The 10620-nt window shown below is 33.6% G+C and overlaps 2 protein-coding genes across 3 annotated transcripts; both read left to right on the top strand.

Annotated features, from left to right (window-relative positions):
- The first annotated feature begins 2650 nt into the window (after positions 1-2650).
- Positions 2651-9473, top strand: LOC132037336 (probable histone H2A.2). 2 transcript variants are annotated; one of them, XR_009409841.1, is made up of 3 exons: positions 2651-3122; positions 4180-4518; positions 9264-9473. XR_009409841.1 is itself a non-coding variant. In XM_059427836.1 (2 exons), the coding sequence occupies exons 1-2, from the start codon at positions 2934-2936 to the stop codon at positions 4390-4392; spliced, it is 402 nt and encodes a 133-aa protein (XP_059283819.1). In that variant the 5' UTR covers positions 2651-2933; the 3' UTR covers positions 4393-4675. The 2 variants fall into 2 exon arrangements, 1 of the variants encoding a protein (XP_059283819.1); XM_059427836.1 differs by lacking the exon at positions 9264-9473 and having other exon boundaries at positions 4180-4675.
- Positions 2972-9473, top strand: LOC132037337 (probable histone H2A.3). Its single transcript, XM_059427837.1, has 4 exons — positions 2972-3122; positions 6397-6536; positions 6769-8292; positions 8927-9473. Exons 3-4 carry the CDS (start codon positions 8104-8106, stop codon positions 9137-9139), a joined length of 402 nt encoding a protein of 133 aa, XP_059283820.1. The 5' UTR covers positions 2972-3122; positions 6397-6536; positions 6769-8103; the 3' UTR covers positions 9140-9473.
- Positions 9474-10620: the final 1147 nt, after the last annotated feature.

Here is a 10620-nt window from a genome sequence, read left to right as displayed (position 1 = left end):
CTTTGGGTTCAATGTCAGCAGCAGCCACCTTCACTATTGCAAAAGAAAAGAAGATAAGACGGATTAGACATCAAAGAAGAAAAGAAATGGGAGAATGAGTTTGGGTGTAGTGAACAATACAACCCAGCAGATTGGAGATGAGGAAGAAAGGACGGCTTTTCAGGTTTTGCATAACTGTTCGAAATGTGAGGACATTTTTTTAATGAGATTTTGAAGTTGAAGAAAAAGTTGAAGCTGGTCCGAGTTCTGGCAGAAATGGTGGCGTAGAAAGTGGCGGGTGTTCCAGCTGAGATGGTTTATGAAGAAGAAAAAAGATTAAGGAAAAAAAAGTTAAAATAACAAGAAAAAAGAAAAATACATTGTAAAAATAAAATTATAGTGGGTTTTTGGGTTCGTCATTCTCTTTTGGAGAGTGTATGCACTCTCTATGCCAGGTGGCTAAAAAAGGAGGTAATAACATCAGTTCAAAGTTTTTTTTTTGGGGGGGGGGGGGGGTAGACGCATCCGCAAAGTTTAAGTGTCTTTTTGAAAAAAGTCCTACTTCAGGGGGGTTTTGATGTATTTTTTCAAACGTGAACTTTTGTAATGGGTTTCATTTAAAATGAAATTTATAAAAGAATGACTACGTTTTTGTTCTCCAAACCATATGTTACCGGCCTGTTTGGCCAAATTTATTTTTTCTCCAAAAGTGCTTATTGTGTTTGGCCAAGCTTTTGAGAGCAAATAAGGGCTTCTGGGGAGCAGCATAGGCTGTTTTTCAGAAGCTAAAAAAATAATTTTTGCCCAAAAGCGCTTTAGAGAAACATACACTTAGAAACACTTTTTAAAAGCTTGATCAAACATTAATTGCTACTCAACATTGCTTTTTAAATTAATTGGCTAACACAAATTGCTTTTCGCCAAATGTATTTTTTTGAAAAAAATCTTTTGAAAAAAAACACTTTCAATGAAAACTGATTTTAGAAGCTTGACCAATCAAGCTATATTATCTCTCTTAATTTGCAATTGAGCACAAATCTAAAATCTATGGTTTGTATTTGCTTTAAAATTATGCGTAATGCATGAACTGGTAACACATTTATGTATACTAAGACATATTAACCTAGCATATTTATTTGCATATTGTCAAACACGAGTCAAGGTACCACATTCTCATGAATTTATCTTGAAATGATCTTTTGGCTCAACTTTGTACCAATTTTGCCGAGGGTGCAACCCTAGCTGCTTTTTATCTTTGGCTCTAACAATTCCACTGTTGTCACCAAAACAACAGAATATATTTTAAAAAAGTATATGGCGTACAAAGGTTCATGTGTCCTTTATCACTAAAGCTAGAGTGTCATAATTATCATTCCATCCTCATCATCCTTTGAGCCCGCTTAAATAATCCTCCTTTTGCCCCTAGAATACACTAGCAACATGTTTATCTCATGCAAGTCAGACAAAAGTGGTGTTCCCATTGGCATGATGGGTGAGCAACACATGAATCTGCCTTTGGAGAAGAACAACAACTGAAAACAACCCCTTCATCTCCCTTGATCGAGATATTCCCTGTTTCACCCAAGAAAGATAAATTAAATGATCAAAAAATTGAAGTGTGAAGTGAAGTTAGACTCATTTTTTTTAAGGAAAATACAAACATAATAGAAAAGAACTATATAATCTATGTATATTTTCACGGTTGCATTACTATGACAGACTTTATGCAAGGCGCCACTCAGACTCAAACCGAGATGCATTAATACTACTTTTTAAGAACAATGTGTTTATCAATTTCACTATAACAGTCCGTCTCGTGTTAGAACCACTTCGACAACTATGTTTTACTTTTTTTTTTTTTGGTTCTTCAATTTAGCAAGCGTTTATAAAAGGTATACGTTCCCCCCCAAACAACATTTTATTTTTGAAACTTGAAAGAAAAAGGAAAAGTTTCTTTAGTTCTCTTATTTCTAATAGAAATAACGTTATAGTAGGAAAAATTAGGGGTGCTTATTTCTCAGGTGGCAATAAACTTGTGACTCAATTAGAAGGTAAAATAAAAGATTAAGAGTAAATTTGCCAAATTGAGTTCCCCCAACAACTTTTGTTCCTTCCGTGGACAAGTCCAAAACTCATAAGTAAGAGCCCGTTTGGATTAGCTGGAAAAAAGTATCCTTTAAGCATAAGTGCTTAAAGTACTTTTAAGTGTTGAAAGTTATTTTATATATAACCATTTACGTGTTTGAATAAAAGTGCTTAAAGGATTTTTAGAAGTAAGGGTAGTGTTGGAACTAACAGAAAATATAAGGGATAAAAGAGTAAAGTTGTTGGTCAAAACCAAAATGATTGTTAAGCCAAAAAAAAAAAAAATTGAGTTACGCAACTTCTTGGTTTTGGCTTATTTTAAGCACTTTTTAACTTAATTTAAGTTATTTTCTATTTTTGTCAAACACTTAAATAAGTTAAAAATGGCTTATAAGCTGGTTTGACCAACTTATAAGCCAATCCAAATGGGCTCTAAGTCATAATCGTTGAAGCGGTTACATGAGTCAGCATCTTTATGTCCATCGTTGATTCACTCTTTCATCCAACGGCGCACAATCTCGATCCTTGTCATCCTCTCTCATTGGCCGCTCTTAAATCCCCTGTAGGCTATAAAACACCAAAACCCAACCACCCTACACACTCACATACAAAACAATTCAATTCAATTCTTCTACTTTACTTTATTTCATTCAATCACAAATTAACAAAACGGCGCACAATCTCGATCCTTGTCATCCTCTCTCATTGGCCGCTCTTAAATCCCCTGTACGCTATAAAACACCAAAACCCAACCACCCTACACACTCACATACAAAACAATTCAATTCAATTCTTCTACTTTACTTTATTTCATTCAATCACAAATTAACAAAACAAAAACTTGTTGTTTTTCAGTGAAAAAACAAGCAATGGCAGGTAGAGGAAAAACCTTAGGTTCAGGTGCGGCTAAGAAATCTCAATCACGTAGTAGCAAAGCGGGTCTTCAATTTCCCGTTAATCGTATCGCCCATTTTCTGAAAGCGGGTAAATATGCTGAACGGGTCGGAGCTGGAGCTTCGGTTTACCTTGCTGCTGTTCTTGAATACTTTGCTGTTGAGGTCAATTTCGTAACTTCCCTTCTCTTTTGTTTGATCTCAATTTTTTTTTAGGGTTTCTAGGGTTTGTGATTACTCAATTTTACATACCATTTGATTTTACCGGATTTTTTTTGGGGGAAAAAATATTTACTTGGTTTAGCCCTATTTTTCCTTTATTTTTTTTAAAATTGAAAATCTCATGTTTTAGGGCTTCTAGAGTTTGTGATTGCTGAATTTTGCATAGCATCTGATTTTGTTGTGATTTTTTTTTTATTTGTGGAAAAAATATTTACCCCGATTTAGCCCTATTTTTTCTTAATCTTTTTTTTTTCCTAAAAGAATCTCACTTTTGATGTCTCAATTTATTTAGGGTTTCTTCGGTTTGTGATTACTCAATTTTACATAACCATCTGATTTTACGTTATTTTTTTTTTGGGGAAAAAACTAATTACCCGGTTTAGCCCAGTTGTTCCTAGGTCTTTTTTTTTTCGGACAAAAAATATATCAGGTTTTAGGGCTTCTAGGGTTTGTGATTACTGAATTATGCATAACATTTGATTTTACATTTTTTTTTTTTGGAAAAAATGTATATCCGCTTTAGTTCAGTTTTCCTTAATTTTTATTTTATTAATAAAAAAAATCTCAGCTTTTAGGGTTTCTAGGGTTTGTGATTACTGAATTTTACATAGCATCTGGTTGTTTTTGGGGAAAATTATGTTCTATGTATACTGGGAAAGAATATTTACCCCGTTTAGCTTATTTTTTCCTTAATTTTTTTTTTTTTTTTAAATCTTAGTTTTTTTTGGATTTTAGGGTTATGATTACTGAATTTTACTACATAACATCTGATTTTATCTGATTTTTTTTTTGGAGGAAAATTACACTATATGTATAGTGGAGAAAGAATATTTACCCGATTCCCCCAGTTTTTCCTTAATTACCAGGTTTAGCCCCGTTTTTCTTTGGTTATGTGAATGTGAACAGAAATTAAGGTTGTGTAGATGCATTATATATCCTAGTTTTTCCTTGACTATTTTTTTGTAAAAATCCTTTTTTTTTTTTTTTTGTGTGTGTATAGGTACTTGAATTTGCTGGAAATGCGGCTAGGGATAACAAGAAGACTAGGATTGTTCTGAGGCATATTCAATTGGTTGTGAGGAACGATGAGGAACTGAGCAAGTTGCTTGGCGATGTTACGATTGCTAATGGTGGTGTTATGCCAAGCATTCACAGCCTTTTGCATCCAAAGAAGGCTGGTAGCTCCTCGAAACCAGTTGCTGATGAGGATTAAATGGACGATCTTGCGTTAGATTGTTTGGCTTTATTAGTTTAGTTAAATTAGGTTATGCAATTAAGTAGTGTCGACATCGCTCAAACCCTTAATGTTATTTCCCTTAGTTTTTTTAGTTGTTAAAAAGTCCATGTTTATTGAGAATACAAATAAGTGAACCAATGAAACAAACACCGTTTTCATTTTTCTAGTTTAGTGTCTCATTGTATTGATAGAACCCTTTATTAAGGAGAAGTTTAACCAATGAAGCTGGTCTTTATATAGAAATTCAGATTGTTGTTCCTGTTTTCTTTAAGCATATTAATAGAAGCTGTTCTTATACAAACTTTGATTGTTGTTCCTGTTTCCTTTAAGTATATTAATTGATAGTTGTTCTTCATATGCGAACTTTGATGTTGTTCGTTTCCTTTAAGCATATTAATTGCCGTTCTTCATATATGAACTTTGATTGTTGTTCCCGTTTTGTTTAAGCATATTAATTGAAGTTGTTCTTCATATACTAACTTTGATTGTTTCCTGTTTTGTTTAAGCATATTTAATTGGATATGAAATTATTTGCATCAATCTTTTCTAATTTTGCTCATAGAGTTTTGTGTGAGAATGTTTTGTTATGATACTTTGGATAACGTAGCAATGAAGCTGTCCTTCATATACAAACTTTGATTGTTGTTCCTATTTCCTTTTAAGCATATTAACATGGGTTTGAAATTATTTGCTCTTGATTTTTGGGTGAGCCAAATGTTTTGTTAATGGTTGTTTTGATGCACTTTTCCTAAGCATCCTAGGCATATAAAACTTGACCGTTGCTCATTGGTGTGTCAATCTGAGGTCGATTAATTGAATAAGATGCCGAGAAAAAAATTCATTTGACGGATCTAAACAAATAAATATGAACAAGTTTGCTGAGTTTATGCAAGTTATAGATGGTTTGTATCCTGAAGTAATCAAAGACAACCTGTATACCTTTGAGCTGTTTGGGGTAGAACAAAAATGGTATGGATTTTCTTCAAGGGAAATGTGTAATGATTGTCATCTATATAGCCTAGAATAAAATAGTTATCCATGTCTACATTAGGTTTGTGTATTCTTATACTTGTGATTGAGTTGGGTGATTTGCTGTTGTCTTGTGTAATACTTGAAAGGTGAAATATGAAAGATCTATTTTTTTTAATCATATTTCTCATCAATATACACACATCTAATACCTGATGATTGAAACAATGGACATCATTTCTTGATTAGGAAACGATGTGAGATGTCATGCCAACTGAACACGTGACAGGTAATGGTGTATATGCCTTATTAGAATCATTTCATTCCTTCAAGGTTAATGATATCTGATATTTACGTAGCTTGGAATTATTTCATTTCTGAAATGCTCATCTCCTTATATGTATACTTGTTTTAGTTTCTTCATTAGTTCCTCCCTAGTGTTCATTTTTGGCTTGTTGTAGCTTTTTGTCTTTTCTTAGTACTGTATTTGTTTACTATTTCTTAGTATTGTATTTGTTTACTATATGTTTAGGGTTGTAGTTTGATCCTATGTTGGGAATCCTGAATACTGATTAACACCAACTTTTTGCTGACGAGAAGTGGAAACTTTAATGTATTTGTCGTTCCATATTATACATTAGTTAGTTGAATGAATTGTGGTGATTGTGTTAAATATGTACTTCTGCTACCATAAGCTGATTGTCTTCAGCCTAGTTCGGACTTAATAAGTTAGTTTGGTGATGTGGCGCCTGATAATGTTTTGTCACATAGTGACGTGCATGAGGAGGTTGACCAAGACGTTCACTGCAGTTTTTCGAAAGTCATACTAATTTTCAATGATCAGATTCGATTTTCCATCTTTGCTCATGCTTACATGCATCCGTTCTTAACATGCTTTATTAGGCACGTGCATTTGTTATATCAGTCTGGTCTAGCGACCGTTCTTTAGCTTTAGGTAATCATGGTTAGGCAATCACATATATATTTACATGTTTATTCTTTTAGTTTCAGATAACCTCTTCTCTCCTTGTTGGGGTTGGTGTATGGGAGCAAATCTCTCTACCTGCATATAACAGCCGGTGCTTTTGGAGTCGATCATCATGAAGGGCGCTGATACTGTTTATGAATCTTCAGTGAAAAACCAAATTTAGGTAACATATGAATTTGATGTGAGAAGTGAGATAGGTTTATCCACTTACATGAGATAGCAGTTGGAATGAGCAAAATTTAGAGGTTAATGAATTTTTTCTTGAGAGCTTAGATTCATATGATTTAATGATAATCTCTCCCTGTTCCCTCCTAATCTTAGTTGAGCTTTTAAGTGGATTTGTAGAAGGGTTCGGCCCTTTCCACATCTGAGGAACTTCTCTTCTCCTTTTTCAGGAAGCCCTTCTCAATCTTCATTCGTAAGTATCTTGTGTATTAAGTTCTGCTCTTCCTTTTAGCATTCCTTTTTCTTAAGACTTTCAGTTACCATTGTGAACTTTACCTTTTCTAGATGACTTAACGGAAGGATGTATTGATGAGGAGCTTTATTGTTTGAATTCTTCTTCTCTTTAGGTCTTTCGTATTTTAGATTCTTTTTACCTCAATTAGTTGTTGAACCTGTGAATTCTTCCCTTTCTTGACATGTGCAACTCCATTATGTGTGATATAACTGTTTCTTTATGTCCTGGTTTAATCTACTACAGCATTTGACAAACGTTATTCCTGGAAATTTATCTGAAGTAGCTTTTGTATGAACTGGGAAGTTAGGAGTTTGTCATGTAGATTCATGAAACTTAAATAAACATTTGAAAGTTACCTTTTGGAGGGAAGAATGGGAAAGTAAAGCTGTTTGTGGAGGCTTTGCATAATCTTGTGTTTGCTTGAAGAATCCTTAAATTATAGTCTTGCCCAGTTGTGATGTTGTGACATATAAAGAATCTGCTATATTATGCATCAAACATGATAGACTATCAACTCCAGCATTTCTCTTAATTTTATACGCATAAGATTGAAAATATAATACATAAACTTAAAGATCTGCCTTAAAGAGAGTATGCTACAAAGACCTTAAACTGTTTTGTCTCAAAGCAATTAACTTAGGAAAAAAAACCACTGTTGCATATGTCTCTGGTTTTATCTCTACATAAGAATTTTTATCACTTAAGTTTAGTAGTTAAACCAGTTTCTTCTTTTTTTGTTCTTCAATTTAGCAAGTGTTTATATAAGGTATATATTTTTTTCCCCAAAAGAACATTTTATTTTTGAAACTTGAAAGAAATAGAAAACTTTCTCTAGTTCTCTTTTTTCTAATAGCAATAACGTTATAGTAGGAAAAACTAGGGGTTCTTATTTCTCAAGTGGCAATAAAATTGTGACTCAATTAGAAGGTAACAAGAAGATCAGGGGTAAATTTGCCAAATTGAGTTCCCCTCAACAACTTTTGTTCCTTTCCTGGACAAGTCCAAAACTCATAAGTAAGTCATAATCCTTGAAGAGGTTACATGAATCAACATCTTTTATATCCACCATTGATTCACTCTTTCATCCAACGTCATACAACCTCAATCCTTGTCATACTCTCTGATTGGTCCACACTTCAATCCATCTAGTCTATAAAACACCAAAAACCCAACCACTTCACACTCACATACAAAGCAACTCAATTCAACTCTACTACTTCACTTCATTTCATTCAATCACAAACCAAAAACTTGTAAAAAAAAAAAAACAATGGCAGGTAGAGGAAAAATGTTAGGTTCATGTGCGGCTAAGAAGTCTCAATCACGTAGTAGCAAAGCGGGTCTCCAATTCCCTGTTGGTCGTATCGCCCGTTTTCTCAAAGCGGGTAAATACGCCGAACGGGTCGGAGCCGGAGCTCCAGTTTACCTTGCTGCTGTTCTTGAATACCTTGCTGCTGAGGTCAATTTTGTAACTTCCCTTCTCTTTTGTTTGATGTCTCAATTTTTTTAGGATTTCTAGGGTTTGTGTGATTACTCAATTTTACGTGATCATTTTTTTTTTTTGTGTGAAAAAAATATTTACCTGGTTTAGCCCAGTTTTTCCTTAATCTCTTTTGTTTTTCTAAAAAAATCTCACTTTTGATGTCTGAATTTTACATAAAATTTGATTTAATTTTTGTTAGTGGGAAAAAATTATTACCCGGTTTAGCCCAGTTTTCCCTTAATCTGTCTTTTTTTTTTTCCTTTTTTTTTTTTTGCGACAAAAATCTCACTTTTGATGTCTATTTTTTTTTTTTTTTTTTAGGGTTTCTAGGGTTTGTGATTACTGAATTTTACATATAATTTGATTTTACGTGATTTTTTTTTGGGCGAAAATAGTTACACGATTTTCCCCAGTTTTTCGTTAATTACACGGTTTACTCCAGTTTTTCCTTAATTACCAGGTTTGGCCCCATTATTCCTTAATTACCTGGTTTGTCCCAGTTTTTCCTTGGTTATGTGAATGTAAATTGAAATTATGGTTGTGTAGGTGTAATATATATCCCAGTTTTTCCTTGGTTATGTTTTGTAAAAATCCCTTTTTGTGTGTATAGGTACTTGAATTGGCTGGAAATGCCGCTACGGATAACAAGAAGACTAGGATTGTGCCAAGGCATATTCAGTTGGCTGTGAGGAACGATGAAGAGCTGAGCAAGTTGCTTGGTGATGTTACGATTGCTAATGGTGGTGTTATGCCCAACATTCACGACCTTTTGCTTCCAAAAAAGGCTCGTAACTCCTCGAAACCCGCTGCTGATGAGGATTAAATGGATGATCTGGGGTTAGGTTGTTTGGTTTTATTAGTTTAGTTAAATTAGGTTATGAAATTAAGTAGTGTCAACAACCCTCAAACCCTTAATGTTCTTTACCCTAGTTGTTTTAGTTGTTAAGAGTCTATGTTTAGTGTGAATACAAATCAGTGAACCAATGAAATAAACACCATTTTCCTTTTTCTAGTTCTGTCCAGTTCAGTGTCTCCTTGTATTGATAGAACCCTTTATTCATGAAAAGTTTAGCCTATGAAGATGGTCTTTATATAGAAATTTGGAATGTTGTTCCTGTTTTCTTTAAGCATATTAATTGAAGTTGTTCTTATACAAACTTTAATTGTTGTTCTTGTTTCCTTTAAGCATATTTAATTGGATATTAAATTATTTGCACCAATCTTTCTTGATTTTGCTCATAGAGTTGTGTGAGAATGTTTTGTTATGATAATTTGGAAAATGTAGCGATGAAATTGTCCTTCATATACAAACTTTGATTGCTGTCCTGTTTCCTTTTAATCATATTAACATGAATTTGAAATTATTTGCTCTTGATTTTTGGGTGAGATAAGTGTTTTATTAATGGTTTGTTTTGATACGGTTTTTTTGAGCACCTGCAGCTTCCCTGGTGCTCATTGGTGTGTCAATTGAGGTCAAATTAATTTAATAAGATGCTGAGAAAAAAAATCATTTGATGGATCTAAACAATAGATGAACAAGTTTGCTGAGTTTATGCAAGTTATAGATGGTTTGTATCCTGAAGTAATCGAAGACAGCCTGTATACATTTGAGCTGTTTGGGGTAGAACAAAAATGGTATGGATTTTCTTCAAGGGAAAATGTGTAATGATTGTCATCTTTATAGCCTAGAATGAAATGGTTATCCATGTCTTCATTAGGTTTGTGTATTCTTATTAGTAATTCATTTACACACATGTTTCTCATTAGTAATTCATTTACACACATCTAATACCTGATGATTGAAACAATGGACATCATTTCTTGATTAGGAAATGATGTGAGTGGTCATGCCAGCTGAACACGTAATTGGTGATGATTGAAACAATGGACATCATTTCCTGATTATTAAGTACTACTTACTATCATAGGCTGATTGTCTTCAACCTTTTATGGACTTAATGAGTTAGTTTCATGATGTGGCACCTGATAATGTCTTGTCATGTAGTGATGTGCATGGGGAGATTGACCAAGACGTTCACTTTAGTATTTCGAGAGTCATACTAAACTTTCAATGATCAAATTCAGTTTTGCATCTTTGCTCATGCCTACATGCATCCGTTCTTAACACGCTTCATTAGGCATGCGCATTTATTATATCAGTTTGGTCTAGCGATCGTTCTTTAGCTTTAAGTAATCCTGGTTAATCAATTACTTTTTTAATTGTTTATTCTTTTAGTTTCAGATAATCTCTTCTCTCCTTGTTGGGGTTGGTGTATGGGAGTAGATCTCTCTACCTGTATATAA

This window comes from Lycium ferocissimum, chromosome 11, assembly GCF_029784015.1.
Source record: "Lycium ferocissimum isolate CSIRO_LF1 chromosome 11, AGI_CSIRO_Lferr_CH_V1, whole genome shotgun sequence".
Lineage (NCBI taxonomy): Eukaryota > Viridiplantae > Streptophyta > Magnoliopsida > Solanales > Solanaceae > Lycium > Lycium ferocissimum.
Note: the sequence above shows the minus strand (reverse complement) of the source record. Positions and strands in the feature narration are given on the sequence as shown.